The sequence below is a fragment of the Mytilus californianus genome, unplaced genomic scaffold (assembly GCF_021869535.1).
Source record: "Mytilus californianus isolate M0D057914Y unplaced genomic scaffold, xbMytCali1.0.p SCAF_1, whole genome shotgun sequence".
NCBI lineage: Eukaryota > Metazoa > Mollusca > Bivalvia > Mytilida > Mytilidae > Mytilus > Mytilus californianus.
This window is the reverse complement of record NW_026262581.1, coordinates 133,071,697-133,093,906: the sequence shown is the minus strand read 5'-3', so window position 1 is coordinate 133,093,906 and position 22,210 is coordinate 133,071,697. Positions and strand designations below refer to the sequence as shown.

The 22,210-nt window shown below is 31.9% G+C and overlaps 1 protein-coding gene across 2 annotated transcripts in view; it reads right to left on the bottom strand.

The window, feature by feature from the left end:
* Window positions 1-2,792: 2,792 nt before the first annotated feature.
* Window positions 2,793-22,210, bottom strand: part of LOC127735023 (protein Hook homolog 3-like) — a 34,668-nt gene continuing 15,250 nt past the window's right edge. For both annotated transcript variants that reach the window (XM_052245094.1, XM_052245106.1), the window contains 9 exons: window positions 21,199-21,241; window positions 20,636-20,721; window positions 19,553-19,717; window positions 18,059-18,201; window positions 17,169-17,312; window positions 11,058-11,358; window positions 7,959-8,063; window positions 7,187-7,258; window positions 2,793-6,522 (listed from right to left, as the gene is read on the bottom strand). In XM_052245094.1, the coding sequence (XP_052101054.1) occupies window positions 6,382-6,522; window positions 7,187-7,258; window positions 7,959-8,063; window positions 11,058-11,358; window positions 17,169-17,312; window positions 18,059-18,201; window positions 19,553-19,717; window positions 20,636-20,721; window positions 21,199-21,241 (1,200 nt within the window). In that variant the 3' untranslated portion in view covers window positions 2,793-6,381. The remainder of the gene's footprint in view (window positions 6,523-7,186; window positions 7,259-7,958; window positions 8,064-11,057; window positions 11,359-17,168; window positions 17,313-18,058; window positions 18,202-19,552; window positions 19,718-20,635; window positions 20,722-21,198; window positions 21,242-22,210) is intronic.

The following is a 22,210-nucleotide window of genomic DNA, read 5'->3' as shown; positions in this document are numbered from 1 at the left end:
CCAGACGCGCGTTTCGTATACAAAAGGCTCTGACAAAACGCGAGTTAGAACGCACTTTATGGTCATATTCAATTCCTGTACACGACGATTTATCCTAACACTTTTTTTTTATAAATTGAATACCAGAAACAGTATTTGTGTTAACCATTATCTCTCTTTGATGAAGCATTTTTAATGAATAGTTGAACTGTATAATCTTTGTATTTTACAACAGGCTTGCATATATGGGTGCCTCAGTCCTCTTTGTACACATTTATGTAGACTAGGACTCATTATTGGATAATAGTTAGTTTACTCTGTAGCCTTTCCCCCGATTCTAGCGAGGATATGTTGTGTACATACCATTACAAATACCAGTATATTATTTTTTAAAGATAAAGGAACTTTAAAAGTAGTATCCAGGCATTCAAGCCAAACTCACATGATCTGTCTGTTTGTTGAAGCCATTTAGCGCATTTACCTAAAATAAAACCGCTCAGAGTAAAAAGTAAGGAAGAGGGTTATGTTTCCAAATGGGCCTTATCGGTAAATTTATTAACATCAATATAAACTTTGCCTGAATGAGTAAGAATATGTGTTTGTGTGAAAAAAATTAAACTTATAATTTATCATACTGTACGTAACACAACCTGACAACACCCGGTAGTTTGGAAGTCTACAAGACCTAGATGAAGAGAACCCAGGAAGTATACAAGCACTAGCTGAAGAGACCCTAGGGAAGTCCACCATACAAAGCTGAAGAACCCCCGGGAAGTACATAAGCACTAGCTTGTTGAAAGATCCCGGGAAATACGTCAGCATTAGCTCAAGACACACCAAGAAGTCCATCAGTGCTAGCCGATGATACTCTCGGAAAAGCCACCGACACTAGCTAATGAGACCTCGGGAAGTACAATTACACAAACTAGCCGAAGAGAAGACCGTAAATATAAGAGCCAATTTAGATGTCGATGGTGTTCTTATTTAATCAATAATGGTCTTTTAAAGTAGTTTCGATCAGTAAATACCAATGAAAGATAACTTAGATACCAACGCGGTCTCTACCCCGGGTGTAGTTGCCGTATACGTATTTGGCACAACTTTCTGGAATTTTCGGTTTTTAATGCTCTTCAACTTCGTACTAGGATTTGATTTGGCCTTTAAACTCGTTTGATTCGAGCACCACTCGAAGTCTGATGTAGAAGAAACGCGGATTGGCGTACCAAATTATAAACGTTTGGTATCTGTGATGAGATTTGTTAAATCAAAGTTCTTACAGAATCCACGGATTCATGCACCATGGTACCTCGCTTTTCGTAGAATGACTATGAGAGAAAAGAAACAATGTAACAACAGAAAAGCTTCAGTCAGAGGTGCAGAAGATAATAAGGAAAGGATAACCCCAAACAGCACAGTAACAATTAAGCGATATTTACACAAAAAGCTATATGTTTAACCAGTATGTTATTGATAACAGAAATTGACAAATGTATTAGATATAGAACAGAGAAAAGCCAGAAAATTATTTTATCATTTTGCAGCATCTGATATTAGCCATACTACTTCGGTGAATCCTCAGAAATCTTTTATAGAGAAAACAATGTAAACAACCGCTTGAGAATGCCACCTTCAATGTTCCAAAGATCATTTTTAACAATCACTTACAGCCAGAGTTAAAAGGAAACCATATTCGCCATGGTCTTCAAAGTAGTTTTATGTAAACAAAAAAGCAGAAAATCATTGAGAGGAAATAAATACTTCAGGGTCATTGATATGAAAAGCAGTTATCATCAGATAGAGATAGAGAAAAGTCACACAAAAAAGCGGACTGCATTTAACGTTGGTCCGATTGGATTCTACAAATTTTATCGTATGCCACTTCGGTTGTCCAACAGTCCAGTAGCGTATCAGCAGATGATGGAAGAGATAATTGGAGACTTTAATACGAACATTTGGTTGATCTTTCTTGACGATGTAATATTTCTTTCCAGTACATAAGAGGAACATATGGATATATTACAGCAAGTCTTCATGCGAATTTGAGAAAAAAAAAACAGATTCAAACTTTCACCTGACAAATTGTTCATGGAGTGTGTCAATTATGTTGGTAACATTTATCTGAAACAAGAATAAAACCAGACTCAGCGAAAATTGATCAAGAAGTAAGGTTATTATTGTTAGCTGATGATAACCTCGGTAGCATTGAGTCCATCCGCTATAGCTCCTAATACCCTCAGGGAACATTGGGCCCACTAGCACATGCTGAAGATACCTTAGGGAGGAACAACCGCAGTAGCAAATGGTACCCTGAGGGAGTTCACCAGCACTAGCTAATGATACCTTGGAATCATTTGGCCCATCACCACTGGCTGATACCTTCAGCAGCAAAACATCAACAATAGCGAATAGTACTCTCAGGAACTTCACAAGCACTAGCTGATGATAACCTTGGGAACAGTGAATTCAACAGGACTAGCTAATGTAATTTCCTCAACTCGCTGACGATACCTTGGGAAGAGTAGGTCCACCAGCAGTGAAACTTACCATCATAAAACAATGTAAAATCATACTGAATTTTCTGTATTGACATCTTTTCTGGTATATTCTTCTTTGTGAAAACTTATGACCTGTAGATAATTGGATACATGGTGTTATACAACTAAAAGGAGCTTAACAAAATAGCCACTATTGTTTCAAGTCATCCTTAGGATTATGTTGAAATAAAAAATGGGTTTTAATATGTTTGGTCTACAGGAGAGGAAATGACAACCTTGCAACTCATTAAGATCAGACCAATCCATAGCAACAAAGTATTGTTCATAAAACTGGTTTATTATAACAATTCACATTTGTAATAAAATACAATATAAAATAGTCCTCTCCCATTTATTGTGAAAACATTCATCTAACTTCACTTGGATTAATGTAATTCAATTAATAATGCATTCTAAAATTTGTTAAACACATACCCTTTCTATGTCCTGAACACAGAAACACAGAGATGTATTACCATTTAGTGAGCAAACAGAAAGAGGGTTCCACAGGTACTACAGTTACACTTATCTTTCCTGGTTATTTTTCATTGGGTAGGTATTGATAGTGTCCCTCCCAAATTGAAATCTGAGTCCCTGACCCTCTACTTTTGTGGTCTCTGTCAACAATAACCACTCCCCTTATACATTCATAATATTACAAAGCACTGGACATTTCAAGTGAAAGCAGCATATTTAAAAGGTGAGAAGAATATAGCACATCAAAATGCAGATGAAGCACAATTTGTTATTGAACATATGTAGATAAATTTTTAAAAATACAATACGTTTCATATATTACAGCTTATGATGTTCATTTGCTATCAAACTGGTTTGGTTACTATAATTTCCTTAAGAGCATATATGTTCTACGTTATAATAAAATATTAAAGAAAAGGTATAATCATAATGCCATCAATATTACTGGGATACACATTTTTCATAAATATCATGTATAACAAAACCATTTACATAACTCCTAAAAAAATATTTTCATTGCATTTTCAGGAACAAACGGTAAGTTAACCAAATGAAATATCTTAAACATATGGTTTATTTTTTTCTCAAAACCTTGAAATAGATAATCTACAGTATATAAATGTTATCTTTGGATAGAAAAGTTATATTTCTACAAAAACTGTCAAAGTAGCATTTGAAAGAGTGTGTTTAAAATGTATTAAACTAAGAAATATAATGATTATGAGAATATATTATTTTCTTGCAAGTGTCATGGATGACAAATTAAGACTTCTTAAAATCAGACTATGATATTTTAGAATGAGAACATTAGTGACTTTCATTTAACATTGTTGAGAATTGCATTCAAACGACTGACTTCTATGAACCAATTGGGTCATAAAAAAACATACTCTTCGAAATGTAAATAGGCAAATGCTGTTTCTTTTGACTTCTTTGGAACTTATTTTGATGTTTTGAGCTATATATCAATTGTACATGATTTTTTTATGCAACTGTCCCAATAACTATAAAATCAGGTAATCACTCCTAAGGAGAGTCATATCCCCACTCCCTTATTTAATAAGATGTTGAAAAGTCAACGCTTTGCCTAAGAAAATGCTCGAAATTATTTGTAGAATAAATACCAGTAATACACAGGTACTGAATATTTTCTAAAAGATTTATTAAACAATAAAGTCACTGGATTTTAGAGCAGTTGCTTAAAACAAAATGTGAATGGACAGGTTGATTATATGACACTATAATTACTTTACACTCCATTGCACTTAGTGGGGTAAAATAACTATTAGCATCGGTTAAATAAAGTCTCTTTATGATGCAGTCAGTAATTGGATCAAATGCTTTCTTTTTCATATTAATAAGTGTGTAAGTAATTTGGTTATAAATGCAAGTACATTTTTCTTATTTACAATATAAGCTGTTTGTTATAAGTTGAATATGATCTATGTGTATATACAAAATGACAAAATAAATACAACTACACGAGATTCAGACCTTATGTAAACAACATAATAATGTTTCAATACTGAAAAAATAATTTGCTACATCATTTTCAAAAAAGTTTCTAAAAGTATCAAAACATAACTTTTTTTGATATACTTAATAAATTTCAGATTTCACTGAAATTTCTACTTGTATGAAAAAATGTACAATATTTGAGAATTTATTCGGGTTGCTACATGTACTATATAACAGAAAGTATCTGAAATAATAAAGATTTCTTTATGGATAAAAATATATCTATGATGTTGCATTAAAATCATTTTCAAAGAGTAAATGCCAGTTTCTATGAAAATATGTAAAATGAAAGTATTTAAGTGCGAATGGTGGTTTTGCCTAGCATACTTAAAAGGCATGGTATTCTGTAGTTATAAGTTATACCCATATGGCTTTTGTAAACAAGGCAAAGTTGGCACGAATAAATTGACTACAACAAATATTTATTTTAAAATTGAAAAAATTGTTTTGAAGTTTAATATAGAAATATATATCAGCAAAAATCTAATTAATATGCTACTTGGACAACACAATACCTTGTCTGTACAACCATTTTGATATTTTATGACTAGAGAAAATCTATTTACAGTGATGGCAGTAGAAGTTTCATATACTTATATATATCTCTCTTCCATATCACAAATATGCAAATCACAGTTAGTGAATATCATTATAAATATATTACACACTTTGAAAATAAGAAGAAACTAATAAAAAATCTCTATTTATATCTTGGCTAATACTTTAACTTTTGCTAATCTAAAATGAGTATTCAAAATAGGTGTCTTGTCTTTTCATTTACATCTAGTGGCAATAACGGAACTTAAGTTTTTACTTAAAACACAAAGCTTATCAAAAGAATTTATATCATATAACTCTTTCCACACAATTTAAGATTAGGATTGTTGTTCAAAATATAGATATTGTAAAAGATATAATAAAGAAAGATTCTAGATACATATGAATAAACACGTGACTACTACGGATTAAAAAAAATATCTGAACTTACATATAAACAAAACTAATAAGGATTAGATAATATTTGAACTTAAACATCACAAACACCAATACCATAGAATAAAAATATTTACTTTTTTTCAAAGTTGAAAAAGAATATCTTCACATATTTAGTAATTATTGGGAACAGGTTAGAGCTAACTATAATGGGGTTTTTTTTATCACTGATACCTATATAAAGACAACTCCCTCCGTTTCATTTCATTTTAACCAAATGAATATTTGAAGAATTTTGAGAAATATTGAAAAATTTCAGTATAATGACATTTTGACTGTTTCCTTTCACAACAATTTACTAACAAATCACAGCAAAATCTGACACACATAACAGATAACATACAAATGAATTATGGGTAAAAAACTGTCACAATATCATTCAAAGTTCATGTTTCCTTGAAAAGTATTTAGGACTAAAATAAAAGATGATGTTTGACATTATCAACTTGTAAATATCTTAAAACAAAATCTTACGATGGTATAATATGTTTGATTATACCAAACAAAATCTTACGATGGTATAATATGTTTGATTATACCAACCAAAATTACTATAGTGTCCTCTGTGACTTTCAAACACATAAAGTTTATCATGATAAAAATAAAACGTTGCCCTAATGTTCATATTATTAATAGTAATTTGTTGAAAGTATTTAATGACACAAATCTAAGCATTGGTCATCTTTGCTGAAAGCTGTTGGATTCACACTACAGTTTTCAGGAAGTTCAAACACATTTTGTGGTACTATCAAAGTATCTTCTATTTAATGAAAAATTAAATGACCTAAGGGAAAACAAAAAATATGACCTTGACTCTTATGAGGTATAAATATAGTATGTTATAAAAAGATTGCACATGTAATTAAAAGGCTAAACAATTTCACCGAGATGAATTAGTGTGAGCGTTTGGTATAGACTGAGTTCGCCGTGAATTAATTTGTCGTTGGCGAGCTAAGAAGGACATGCCATTGGTACTGTTGTTAAGTCGCTCTTCAGTTGCTTGTCTGTGCAATTGAAAGCCCTACAAATAAAATAAACGTCACTGTCAACATTACAATATTGATATTAAGTACACTTTATAGATGTTAAAAGGAGAAAGGAGGGTTTATTTTGTTTTTAAACTATTCATACCTAATACAAAACAGATAATCTTTTTCAGTGTATAAATAAAAACTATAAAATAACTTAAGTTAAAAACTAAAACTAAAGTTGGCATGCTACTTAACTGCTTTTAACTGAATGATACACTGAAAGTCTTTGAGAAACTGAACTCTAATCATTAAAACAAAACATTGATCAATGGACAATAAAGATGAAGTGAAGGTCAGGTGAACCAAGTCATTTAGAAATATACACCTTACAATGATTTTAAAGACGTAACTTTTAAAATTATGAAAATATAATCAGAAAGACCTAGATAGTTTTTATGCATTCATTAAAAAGAATAAAAATGAGACCAAGGACACTTGCAAAACTTTAGATCATAAGATATATGTATACAAGATATAAATGATCTTTTCTTCCACTTAAGAAATATAAAGGTTTATACAAATAGCTTATTACTGTCACATGATTTTAGCATCCATACTTCCCACATTCTGTGACATTTAATGCAATCAAGACAAAAAAAGCACACTTTGGCAAATTAGTTTATTTTCATAACCTGAAATTTTAACCATACTTACTAAATTATACCATGAAGCTACCATATATTTCTCTTCTTCTTCTCTTATAAGTCTGGCTTTCTTGTTTTCTTCCTGTAAATAAAATATCAGTTCTTGCTCTCAGTAATTGTGAGCATTCTCAGATTGAGTTACTAGTAAGAGCTTTTTAGTTTTTACTGTACATGTATGTAATTTGTTATTTCACTGATCAAGATTAAAAAGGAGGAGAGTTGAGTTCTCTATATACTAGTTCAACCCTGCCACATGTTGATGTGGAATTGAGAGTCAGATGATAGTTTTAGTTATCAATGTTTTTACCAATGAGGTAATAAGGTGTTGATGGTAAATCTTTTGTAGGCTGTTATATTTATTCACAAATTGGCTAGCAATTTAGAGCTGATATATTGAAGATATGCTTGTCTATATGTTAACCTCTGGATTCTGTGTTTGTGTTGTTGGGCTATTGTTTCATTATATATAATGCATATCATACATCTCTTTTATTCTTACATAAATCCCTGTTGTAGGTCAGCTTAAATAAAACTGTCATATATACTGAATGTCAATGGATTGTTAAGTTGATTTAGCCTACAAATCACAAAGTAATATTTACATGTCCTAAACTAATTAATTGATTTCAACATTGCAAAGACTGTATTTTCATATAAAGTAAATTTGTGTTGTTTTCTTGTGTTAAGTAAACAAACAGATTGACAACAAGCTGTTTATTGACCAATGGATTTAAAACCATACTTAAAGCTCGCTTACTCTGAGAGAGGTAACGGATTCTTACCTCCATATGTTCTATATATTTCTCTTTTTCTGAGAGCTGATTCCTTAGAGCCTGAACTTCAGGGGCAGTGTCTACATTCTGTCTAGGGTCTAATGTTTTTAAGACCTACAATCATAAATACATATTGGTGTATTCTGTGTAATAACATGAATCATTTCTTAGGTTAAATAAAACAAGAATGCTATGCTGTAGTGAAATGTACCCAGTAACTGTATAAATGAGGAAATAAATGGAGTGTCACAATGTGTCAGTGTGGTAGGATTGTCAAAATATGGTCAAAGTCTCATAACTCCCACAGAAATGGTCAAATCAAAATAACAGTATAAAATGGTCAATGACACTTGATGGCAAAAAATCCTATCACGTATCAGAGTTTTCTGTCCAACAGTCTCAGAGGAGTTGCATTCACAATGTGTCATTGTTAAAATACTCCAAAAACAAAAATGGTTAAAGTCCTATAATACCAAAAAAAATTGTCAAATCAAACAGATATAGAAGCAAGTTCAAGAGAATATGACGACAAATAATCCTATCAAGTATGAAAGCTTTCTGTCAAACGGTCTCTGAGTATTTGATATATTGGCTGACCTGAAGGATGGACTGAGATCATTACCATGTCCACAACGGCACAATGTGCTGAAGACAATAAGTGAATAGTCAGTACATTCAGGAGAATATTCCTGCTTCCTAGTCATATTATTCTAAATTAAGTGCATCAACTTGGAACAATAAAAGTTAAGTCATCTCATATAAGTAGTAAAAGGCAAACTTCTTGTTAAAGAAGGAAATTTTAAGGAAAAAAATCACAAATGAAATAACTTAAGCATGACAATGTTAAAACCATCAAAATCTTACTTTAGCTTACTTTGATTTATCCTTTCGTTGTCCAAAATTTCCCCATGAATATTAATTAGTAAACTAAAACTATCATATAATATTTGCCAAAAAAATTGCAATCGTTTTTACGAATAGAGTTCCTGAAAGCTAAACACTTTCTCTCTTTCATGAATTAAGCCTCAGTCCCATAAACTACTGACACTAAAATCATTAAAATGGAAACATAATTTATTATCTAATTACACCTTATATTAAAATTCCGGATTTTGATTGGTTGGTAGCCAGTGTATTTTTCGCATATTCTAACCTTTTTTCCTCATTTCAAATGAATTTGCCTGTTTTTTCACCACTGCCGGTGAATATGCCTCAAAATCCCCTCTATGCCATGGTATTTGCCATTTTGGATATTCCTTTTTTACCTTTGCGAGCCTCTTCCCGCCAAAATTATTTGGAACCTTTATCACCTTATCCCGATTATTAAGGCAACATGATTAAGCAATATTGATTGATAGAGGTAATCCGAAAACTGTAAACAAAAATGTCAGACAACACGACTACACGGCACCAATCTCGTGATCGTATATTGAAGAATGCGTTGTGTATATAAGTGGAAAAAGATGTCTATACAAATGAACGATTTAATGATGGAAAGACAATGACGTTTACACATAGATACCATGACGTTACATAAAGACAGCGCTAACGCATATAAGTACATGTATAATTCCCACAGTACTATGATAGTCTCTACTTATCAGGGCTTCCAAAATTATTTTTAGCCAGCCGGACATTTTATATATTATCCCGATTTTAATCCCTTAAGACTAAATAAACAAAAGGCAATTATGGTAATCAGTTGCCGAGTTGGCCATCCCAATGATTGACATTAAAAAAAAACCGATATTAAACTTTCTTTGATTCAAATTCGAAGTTCTGACGTAAACTGTTAAATTGGCAGTGCATCATTCGAAGTGTGCAACATCAGCGTACTTATATCTGCCTTAGACTCTTTATTTGTGCAAAATAACATGGTCAAAAACTTTACTTTCGTTTTTAAATCTAATACCGGATGTTATTTTGACAATGGTAAAACATTGACCAGAGACGGATACGTAAATTCCGTGTACGTTTGCAAAGCATGAATGAGTGTAAGTAGCTCATTCTACGTTATTTCTTCAAGAAAATATTTGAGATAAAGGTATCAATGACAATTTAAGCATTTTTTGAAGAAATTAGGATGCATAATTAAATTTCACACCTGCGCACATGCGCACACGTGTACTAGTTCAAACAGAGACATGTCTCTGGTTCAAACAGCGTGGTTATGACGATTTTTCATTTTCACCTTTTTAATTTTTTCATCAAATCATATCTGTAAATGTATTTCTGATAATTTAAATCTTTTTGACTAAATTAATTAGATGCAAACCTGTCACCTGAACAGGTAAATTTCAGCTGTTCGACAACTAATTAGCCTTGATTAAAATGAGAAGGTATTAAAGTAGGGGTTGTTTTGATAGTACTTAATGATCATGTCACTTTTATGACCGGAAATGTGTGGCTGTTAAAGGCAAAAGGTTGGGTCAAAAAGATCACGAATTATGTTAAAATGACCATCTCTTAAGAAAGCCTTGAAAACTAAAAAGTAGATGACCGTTTCGTGCTTTGCCCAGCTGGACTTTTACCGGACATTATACAAATGTCTGGAATATATGACCATTTTGGAAGCCTTGCTACTTATCCTCAAAATCATGCATAAACATGTTTATGGATAACAGCTTACTAGTAAAAAAAGAAAGATTTCCCTTCACCTGTACAGAGAGTTTCAATCAAAATCTATTCGGTGTAATTAAACAGATATATCATGTTACGGAGGGGTATTTGCGAAAAATACCAGTCTTGGGACCAAATTTCCCTTGCCTTTCGGCTCGGGAAATTTCACAGTCCCTTGACTGGTATTTTACGCAAATACCCCTCCATGACATGATATATCTGTTTAAAATTTCCTTAGATCATTGGCTATTTATAGAGGTTGTAAAAGAAGAGGCATGATCAATATGAATACAGTAGAGTTTGTGTATTGTGTGAAAATTTTTACTATAGAATTAGAATTGTCAGTCTTTTCGTATATGATTTTCTGTTTAATGTGTCTTGCCATAGGCATATAATTGTTACAGAATGCATAAAAAGGTTAAAATTATCTTTTACTTGAGTCTTATCTTAGCCAGACATTGTTAAAGCAACCTTTCTACTTATACTTACACATCTAGCCTTGTCTAGATATTTTTTATATTTTGCCTCCATCAATTTAATTTCGTCCTCTTTTTTGTGTAACTGATCTTGCAGTTCTTGTATTTTATCTAAGTTAGCACTAAGTTTTGAATCTTGTTCATCCTGAACTGTTTTTATTTTAGTCAACTGATTGTCTTTTTCTTGGGTCCTCTGAATCTGTTCATTTAACTTTTTCTTCATTACAATTATCTCTTCATTAGAAACTGTCTTTTGATTTTCTTGTAAGTCCTCTACTTGGCTTTCTAATTCCATTATTTTCTGGTTGGCTATTCTATAAATAGACATTCCATATTGGAAAAATACTGTGGATTCATTAATTTCACGGGTAACAATATTCTTGGATTTAGGACAAATTTTATATTCATGGATATTAGATTTCATGGATTTGCCTTAGTCTACGAATAAGTGTATAGAAAATGTGTACTTCGTTGAACATTTAAAATTACCAACGAATCCACAAAAATTGGTATCCCACGAAAAATAATAAATCTATAGTACTTAAAACTTGCCAAAATAAATTCAAGGTCTATATGATATATTTTAAACATAACTAATTAATCTGAAATAATTAAAACTTTTCAGACATATTTGTATATTTGATATTAAGTGTGTATCTGACAATGGACACTTTGAAGGTAAGCTAAGGTTGAAGGTACTTATCTTTACATAGCATTCTGGCTTTTAACTATATCTCTCATGACTTTTTAAAAAAAATATACTGTTAAGCATATAACAATAAAATGCTCCGCAGGGCGCAGCTTGATACGACCGCAGAGGTCGAACCCTGAACAGTTGGGGCAAGTATGGACACAACATTCAAGCTTGATACAGCTCTGAATTTGGATTGTGATTAAATATTTGACACAGCATAGGTTTCTGACACAGAATGAATGTGGTCTAAGAACTTAAAAATTTTAAATTGGACATTCACCTATTATGGTCCAATATCCAAAATCTAAATACATGGTTAGATTCAGCATATCAAAGAACCCCAAGAATTCAATTTTTGATGAAATCAAACAAAGTTTAATTTTGGACCCTTTTGATCTCAATGTGGACAAAAATGATAACAGGGCCCAAAAATCAAAAATCTAAATACATGGTTAGATTCAGCATATCAAAGAACCCATATATTCAATTTTTGTTGAAATCAAACAAAGTTTAATTTTGGACCCCAATTTGGACCAACTTGAAAACTGGGCCCATAATCAAAAATCTAAATACATGTTTAGATTCAGCATATCAAAGAACCCTAAAAATTCAATTTTTGTTAAAATCAAACTAAGTTTAATTTTGGACCCTTTGGACCTTTATGTAGACCAATTTGAAAAGGGAACCAAAAATTAAGAATCTAAATACACGGTTAGATTCGGCATATCAAAGAACCCCAATAATTCAATTTTTGATGAAATCAAACAAAGTTAAATTTTGGACCCTTTGGACTTCAATGTGGACCAATTTAAAAACGGGGCCCAAAATCCAAAAACTTAATACACGGTTAGATTCAGCATATTACAGAACCCCATATATTCAATTTTTGTTGAAATCAAACAAAGTTTAATTTTGGACCCCGATTTGGACCAACTTGAAAACTGGGCCCATAATCAAAAATCTAAATACATGGTTAGATTCAGCATATCAAAGAACCCCATATATTCAATTTTTGTTGAAATCAAACAAAGTTTAATTTTGGACCCCGATTTGGACCAACTTGAAAACTGGGCCCATAATCAAAAATCTAAATACATGGTTAGATTCAGCATATCAAAGAACCCCATATATTCAATTTTTGATGAAATCAAACAAAGTTTAATTTTGGACCCTTTTGATCTCAATGTGGACAAAGTTGATAACGGGGCCCAACAATCAAAAATCTAAATACATGGTTAGATTCAGCATATCAAAGAACCCCATATAACTTAAACTTTTACACCCTACACAATCTGGTTTCAGGCCGCAGCATTCTTGTCAAACTGCACTTATTAATATCATTGACAAATGGTTGCAAGAAATGAATGATGGTAATTTAAACCTAGCAATTTTATTAGATTTTAAAAAAGCTTTTGATTTGGTAGATCATGACATTCTTTGTTTAAAGCTTAAAATTTATGGATTTAGTGAGGCTACTGTTAGTTTTTTCAAGTCATACCTGAATAACAGAAAACAGCAGGTAAACATTTGTAATGTTTACTCTGAACAACAACATGTAAAATTTGGTGTCCCCCAAGGTTCTATACTTGGTCCTCTATTGTTTGTGCTATTTATAAACGACCTTCCCTTATGCATTGAAAATTGTGAAACAGACCTATATGCTGATGACACCACTCTTCATAAATCAGGGAAAAACATAGAAAATATACATGATGATGTTCAAGAAGATTTATACAGGGTTGAAGAGTGGTGCAAAATGAATAACATGTTCATTAATGCAAATAAAACAAAATGTTTGGTTACTGGAACAAAGCAGAAACTATCAATTCAGACTTATCAACCAAACTTAATAATAGATTCAATAGTATTACAAAATTCTTCATGTGAAAAATTATTAGGTGTTAAAATTGACAGCACACTTAACTGGAGAAATCAAATTGACCAAGTTTGTGCTAATATATCATCCAGAATATACCTCCTTTCTAAAATAAAGAAATTTTTAGATATAAATGCAAGGAAAACATATTACAATGGGTATATTCTGCCCCTGATTGACTACTGCTGTATTATTTGGGGTGAATGTAAAAATGAAGGGATAACAAGAATTTTAAAACTCCAAAAAAGGGCAGCAAGATTAATTCTAGATGCAGTTCCTTTATCCCCCTCAGCCCCCTTATTTAAAGAACTTGGGTGGATGACAGTTGACAATAGAATAAAATACCACAAATATTTACTTCTATATAAATGTATGCGTATGGAAGCACCAATGTACCTAGTTCAAAAGTTTAAACTGAAATCAGATAATAATCCTTACTCCCTGAGAGGCGTCACTCAAGGTAATCTGATAGTTCCTAAGCCAAAAGCTGAGCTATTTAAGAAATCTTTTGTTTATTCTGGATCAGTGTTATGGAATGGACTACCAAACAAAATGCGTAAAGCTCAAAACACTTATACTTTTAAACAAAGTATCAAGAAGTACTTAACACAGTCCTGATAAGATTATGTTTTCTACAATGTATTTGTATATTCTTTTATTTATATTTGTATTTGATTTTTTGACTACATGTACATCTTGAACAGCCTTATATCTTATCATGTTAGTAATATTACATTGAACTAATTGACTGTAAATTAACTATGTGTAAATATCTGTTTTTTGATTGTATTGTAATTTGTATGTGAGGGCCTCAGGGAAGATTAGTTTATTGTAACTAACTGAGTTTACCCTCTTTAAATAAAGAATTTATTATTATTATTATTATTATATATTCAATTTTTGTTGAAATCAAACAAAGTTTAATTTTGGACCCCGATTTGGACCAACTTGAAAACTGGGCCCATAATCAAAAATCTAAATACATGGTTAGATTCAGCATATCAAAGAACCCCATATATTCAATTTTTGTTGAAATCAAACAAAGTTTAATTTTGGACCCCGATTTGGACCAACTTGAAAACTGGGCCCATAATCAAAAATCTAAATACATGGTTAGATTCAGCATATCAAAGAACCCCATATATTCAATTTTTGTTGAAATCAAACTAAGTTTAATTTTGGACCCTTTGGACCTTTATGTAGACCAATTTGAAAACAGAACCAAAAATTAAGAATCTAAATACACGGTTAGATTCGGCATATCAAAGAACCCCAATAATTCAATTTTTGATGAAATCAAACAAAGTTAAATTTTGGACCCTTTGGACCTCAATGTGGACCAATTTAAAAACGGGGCCCAAAATCCAAAAACTTAATACACGGTTAGATTCAGCATATTAAAGAACCCCAAGAATTCAAGAATAAAACCCCATTGAAATTGATCAAGAAATAAGCAATTTATACGAAGTATCTTCTTTTGCACAATACTGTGCAATTGATTATTTCTTGCTATTGCGCAATACTGTACAATTGACAATTTCTTGCTATTGCGCAATATTGTGCTATTGGATATTTCTTGCTATTGCGCAATACTGTGCAATTGAAGATTTCTTGCTATTGCGCAATACTGTGCAATTGAAGATTTCTTGCTATTGTGCAATACTGTGCAATTGAAAATTTCTTGCTATTGCACAATACTTATTATATAATAATTTACACATCCTGTTTGGTGTGTATCTCCTACCATATCAATATTATTTGCTTTTAAATATAAATCAGAAATAACCAACTTAAAATGGAAAATTTTAAAAGAAAAAAAAAAGGAAAAAAAGAAAAAAAAAAGAAAAAAAAAAATCCCCCCCCAAAATTTTTTGAGCCCCCTTATGATTCATCACCCCCAAACTCAATCTCAGCCTTCCCTTTGTGGTATGGTACCTTGCAGTACAATTTCAGAGAGATCCATACACTTGAACACAAGTTATTGTCTGGAAACTAGAAAAATGCTTATTTTTGGCCACTTTTTGGCCCCCAATTCCTAAACGTTTCGGGCAATTACCCCCAAACTCAATTCCAGCTTTCCCTTTGTGATATGGAACCTTGTGGTACAATGTCAGAGAGATCCATACACTTACACACAAGTTATTGTCATGAAACTAGAAAAATGCTTGTGTTTTGCCCCTTTTTTGGCCCCTAATTCCTTAACTGTTGGTACCATAACCCCCAAAATCAATCCCAACCTTCCTTTCATGGTATTGAACCTTATGGCAAAATTTCATGGAGATCCATTTACTTAAACTAAAGTTAGAGTGCGAAAACCAATGTGTCTTCGGACGACGCCGGACGTATAAAAAGAGATGTATTACAACCAAAATAGTAGGTTATCAATTTTCTTCAATTCTTCAGCTGTATTACAAAAAATATCTTGAAACCAAAATTACTGAGGGGTAAAGCTTGTAAATCTAAGGTGATGTCACTTTAAGCAAGCTATTTTACCTGGGCAATATTGATTACAGTAATAACCTAATGTATAAAAAGCTGTAAAAAGCTCTTGTCACTCCTGAACTGATACATTTGGAAAAATAGTTAACAGTACTCCTAACACAAATTTTCCTGCAAACGGTAAGTTCTATTAAGATTGTTACAGAAGCTGTTTAAAAACCTGACAGCTCCTGATTTCAATTTTGCACCTTTGTAACACAGGTAAAAGTAAGAAAATAAAACTGTATCAGGAAACCATTTTCCTACACTAAATTTGGCATATTTTAAGGAAAAATGACCTTGATCTATGATGTAGTGACCTCATAATTAATAGGGATCTTCCTCTCATTATATGTGACAATATATCCGTGTAAGGTGGCAATTCAATATAAATTATTTGATTTAGTATCCAGAAACCAAGAGGATTGGACTGACTGATCAAAACTAATATTTTTCTCTCAGAATTTTTATAACTGATTATTTCAAAAGTACTAGGTCAGGAACAACGTAGCAATTAAATTTGCTACACTGTTTTTTTCTGACTTATGAGTTTGAATATCCCTTTGGTATATTTGGCCTCTCTTTTGTAGGATGGGGTATAATAAATACAACTTTTTGTACAAATATGTTTACCCATAAATCATTGTTTCTAGCAGAAAAGCTGAGTATAATATGCATTCATTAATTCTACCAGCAGAAAAATAAATATAGCCACAGAAAATAACAAAACAAAACATCAATTAACACACCAAAATTTAGAAGAAAAAATAGGTGAAGTAGGTTTAAATAGGTGAAAGACATACCCATCAAAAGGGTGTTGAAATGCAAGCGTTCCTTGTAAAAACCTAACAAGCAAGAATATAACATTAATGCCAAAAATTACATTTTAGTTCTTAAATCATTATAAAATAATATAATATGATGAATTTTTATAAATAAATTCACACATTTATTTAGATTACCAGATTACCATTAAATTTAGTGACTGACCTATATAAATAGACCTTATATTCATTTTTATATATTGGCTACTGGTAATATTGAATACACTTTATGATTATAAAGTAATTGCTAACCTTAATTCTGTTTCCAGTTCATTTTTTCGAGAGTTTGTGTCATCTAGCATTGACTGTAGTACTTGGTCATTTTCACTTCCATCAGTACTGTTGGATCTCAATTTTAACATCTTGTTTTCATGTTCTAATCGTAAAATTTTCTCTCTGTAAAAATAATAGACAACAGTTTCAGGCACAATGCAACCACTTCACACTGAGACAAGACTGCAAATAAGCCTTAGTTATGATTGAGGCAGTTATTCAAATAGACTCTTGGTGCCACTTAAGCTCCCAGAAGCTGACCATTTCATGCTACAGAATTACAGAATCCAAACACTTATTTTACATCTCAACTTATTAGAAGATTCAGGAAAGGAAAACAACTCTAATCAATTTTAAATTGTTCATAATATCAAAAATAATAGTAAGACAATAACAACACTTAAGTCAAACACAACATAAACATTCATGCCTATTTCAATGGACTTAAAATAGTCTAAAGCAAAAGTGTCTTGCAGTACCTAAATGTGTTCCACAGTTTTAGCACTGAAATGTAGTCTATTTCATGAGTTGACAAGCTACATAGTGACTTTCAGAGCTCTAAAGAGCTCCTCTATTAATAACTTATCAAGATTTATAAAGTTTTCAACTTTATGTGATAATTAATATTGAACTGACCAGAAGGCAATAATAACAAAGATTTCAACAGATGCTTTGGATTTGGAGTGAGTATAATGTTTTTAAAATGTTATTTTCTTTTCACAAATCCCTCTGGATAATTATTTTCACAGCATTGCTTTTTTTGTTCTGTTCCTTCAATATGTTTACTGTTTAACATATCATAATACTGATGAAAGGAATTCAATTCATTAGTTAAACTATAAAGCAAAGATACTGTGACACAAACATACTTAATATCAGGGGGTAAGGATAACATTTCCACTCTGGGCGTGGATGTTAGATCATTTGGTTCATTATCTTCTAATGTCTGTAGCTGTGTACATTTCATCTCATCATTCATTTCTTTGAGTGAATCTCTTTCTGTTGCTATTCTCTGTAGAGAAAAGAAAGAACAACATTTAGTAATTACTGTACATTTCTGCCTGGATAATGATAGTATATATGTAACACTCCCAAACGTGTCCATCCCCCAAACATGTCCGATACCCCCAAACGTGTCTATTCCGCCCAAACGTGTCCTTCAAATCATAAATCGCCAAAACGTGTCCGATTTCACATCCCCAAACGTGTCCGATAATTGTTATTCGCCAAAACGTGTCCAGATAAAAACGCCACAACGTCTCAAAACTCTTAGCGTCAATATCTCCGTGAAGTCAAAAACATGTACGGCAATTCAATGGCGTGGGATACGATAAAAGACGTCGGGTTCGGTTGAATTCTTAAAAAATCAAATGGTAGCTACCCAAAAAAATCTGAAGGAAAGTTTAGTAATCTGTATAGACAAATGTTCAAGACATGCTACACTGTGCACAGTGACATCTGCTTTAAAAAAAAATAGACACCAGGTTAAAAAAGAATCCCACAATGAAAAGTTATTTTTTATTTGCAGCGGTTTTAATAATGTTTTATATAAAGTTCAGATAGAGGTATTTCACAATTAAACATTTAATATATTTTATCTTGTAAATTTTCACGGTGCTTCACTGTTAATAAAGTGGTAATTTATTAGAATTAATTTGTTCAAAGCCGGTTATTTTTTATTAAGTATAATTGCAAGCTAAATTTGCAACACATAATTAACTATTGAATGTTGATTGCTGAATGTCCAGTGGCAAATATGTCATGCGTATTTAAAAAAAAAACATACACATTGCAATTTATTAGTTTTGTACAGTTTAAATAATTGTTTACTAAGTGGATTCTATTGCACTAATATTCTTCGATGATACCTAAATGTCTATATAATGTATGAGGGTATTGTACGACTTGCTTCATGCAGAAGTGGTTTCTGTGCTTTTAAAATGGAGACTTTACGGTTTCATATAAACTGGACACGTTTGGCCTTTTTTGAATTAAATGGACACAATTGGGCGCTTATAAACAAAACACGTTTTGGCGCCCTTTAGCAACTAGACATGTTTTGCAGTTCAAACGACATCATATGGACACGTTTGGGGGGATGGACACGTTTCTGAGTGTTACATATATATATATCTGATGGTAACATGAGCCAGTCTGATCAAATAAGAGAGTGTGTTTAGATTATACAATTGTTTTCAATTTGTTTACGCACATTAAATAAACAGTAACAAATTTAACAGAATAACTAATTTCAATCATGTTAAAAAGGGTCCACTAAATTGCACAAATAGCCATTTGTCACTGTATTGCCATACCAGAATCAATGTCTGTTTATTGCCATACCAGAGTCAATGTCTGTTTACCTCTTTTTCTCTTTGTAGTGTTGCCATTTTATCTACAGCTCTCTTAGCTTCAAAGTCAGACTTATCAGCCCTCTTTGTCTCATCATATAACTTATTCTGTAGCTCATGGACCTGACGTTTGTACATATCAAACTGTTGTTTCATTGAACCAGACTTTCTCATTTCCTAAAAATGGTCAAATTAAGTATGTAATAAATTCAATAATTAATTTTGTTTTAGATAATTACATTTATTGTAAAATATCATTTTGGGACATATTTCTTTTTTGAAAAAAATACCTATATACTATATTTTTTAGTTCTGATAATCATTAATATTAGTACTGTAAATTCAGAATTTTTTTTTGATTGATGGACAATGGTAAAAAATATGAGATTAATTACTGCATGAAATGCTACATACGATAATGCTATCAAAATGTTGAATGTGCAAGTTCTTAATTTTGTGATATCTATCCTGTCGCAATTTTCGCAACAATAAAAAGATAGCAAAAACTTCTGAGTTTACCATACCTAAAATCTGAAATGTAAAGCCCTATTAGAACTGGCTTTACTGGTATATTTTTTCCTGTTATTTTTTTTGTTTAAAGTGAAATATTGGCAAGTAATGACTGATACCACTTAATGAATGACTAACAAAACAGAAGTAACTTTATTTCATAGTTGAATACTGTGTCACTGGTAGACGAGTTCGATGAACATGCATGAAATTAAGGAATAACTGCATTGTATTTTTATATTTTTCGATGCCTTTCAAGATTTGACCGTTTCAAATTGAGTTTAATTGTAACACATTAAAGAAAGTCTATAACATATTTTTGTGAATGCAATGTCTATGTCTGTCATAGATATTACATTCACAAAAATATGTTATAGAGTTTCTTTAATATGTTACAATTAAACTCAATTTGAGATGTTTTAAACCACATTATTATTCTGTCTAGTGCAAATTGACATGTTTTTGTTAAATGAATTTATGAAGGACTGCATACCACATTTGAAAACAGTGGATTTTATCCCCTCAAAATAAATGTCTTACTAAAAGTGCCATTACAAATGAATTACATAAGAATTAGTTATTTACCTCTTCCATCTCTAGCTGTTCCTGCATATATTTTGTATTTTTCTCTTCTAACAGTTTCACTTGTACTCTTAAATCTCCCATTTCATCTGTTCATTAAAAAAATATTTGATTCTCATAACAGATTTTTGTAAAGAATTGTGATAAAATTGTATGTGAATGGGTCTAATTTGGACAATGTATCATTTCAGAGAGTTTAAATGTAGAGTAATGTTTGTGATTTATTGAACTCAATGTTCATAATTTTATAACAGAAAATCATACATGGGTAAATAATCCAGTTACTTACCTCACTTTTTCTGATGAAATAATCCAGTACTTACCTCCCTCTTTCTGATGAAATAATACAGTTACTTACCTCACTTTTTCTGATGAAATAATCCAGTTACTTACCTCACTTTTCTGATGAAATAATCCAGTTACTTACCTCACTTTTCTGATGAAATAATCCAGTTACTTACCTCACTTTTTCTGATGAAATAATCCAGTTACTTACCTCACTTTTCTGATGAAATAATACAGGACATTTACCTTTTTATGAAAGAACCTCCACAAAGTAAGCTTACCTAGTTTTTTCTTGTAAGATTCAATCATTGTTTCATATTTTGTCTGAAAAAAAAATAAGTGTTACACTTTAGGGTGGACATAAAATATCATTGATGTTGTCATACTCTGAAAAATTTCCCGCAAAAGAAACTTTTAAATTATTTGGAATTTAACTAACGGTTTGTCAATGCCTAGGCATAGACAGCCTTATCCAATTTGACACAAATTGCTTTAGTTTTTGGTTTTTGTACGCTCTTCAACTGCACAATAGCAAAGGTACATGTATTTTAAGGGTTGCATCGACTGCGGCATATTTGGGTTGCTTTGGTATCAGGAGTGAACGCCCTGGTAGCGTGCCGTAGTCTCCTAGAAAATGATGTGCACTCGCTTTTATACATCTGTTCCACCAAAGTCTCGTGCCCCTATGGTGAATGTGGGCAAATTACGTAATGCTGATTGGATGCTGATCTCAGATCATTAGGTCACTGACGTCAATAAACCTACTGATGCAAATGGCGGCAATTGGGAATGTTGACATTCAGTCAAGTCGGAAAATGGACAAACGGGACTTCCCTAAGCTTACTCTTAGCAAGTATGGGCCCCCGGTTACAATATTCAGGCCTTACGCAAACAAAATAGCAAGGTAATAAAGCCGGAATGTGTGAAATAAGGGTAAACAGAAGATGGGAACCATCGTTCAGTCATGGGACCCCCCTGGTCAAACAGTGAAGACAAACTCTATATCATTACTCCCAGAGACCTTACAAATAATATTTACATACAATAATAATAAAAGTATATGTAATGTTCATCAATGTTTTTATATACGCGTTGGCTGACAGTAAACAACAAACATTAAAGGAGAGGTGAATGTTTACTGAGTAGCCCGAAAAAGTTGTATGTACAAACCTACAGCTTACCCCTAAACCGTTACAATATGTCTCTAAGAGGCTACTTCAGCATAAAATAAATGTTGTAGTCCCTTAATTGTATCATCATTGTGATGTATAATACAAGATTGTAGTAGTAGAA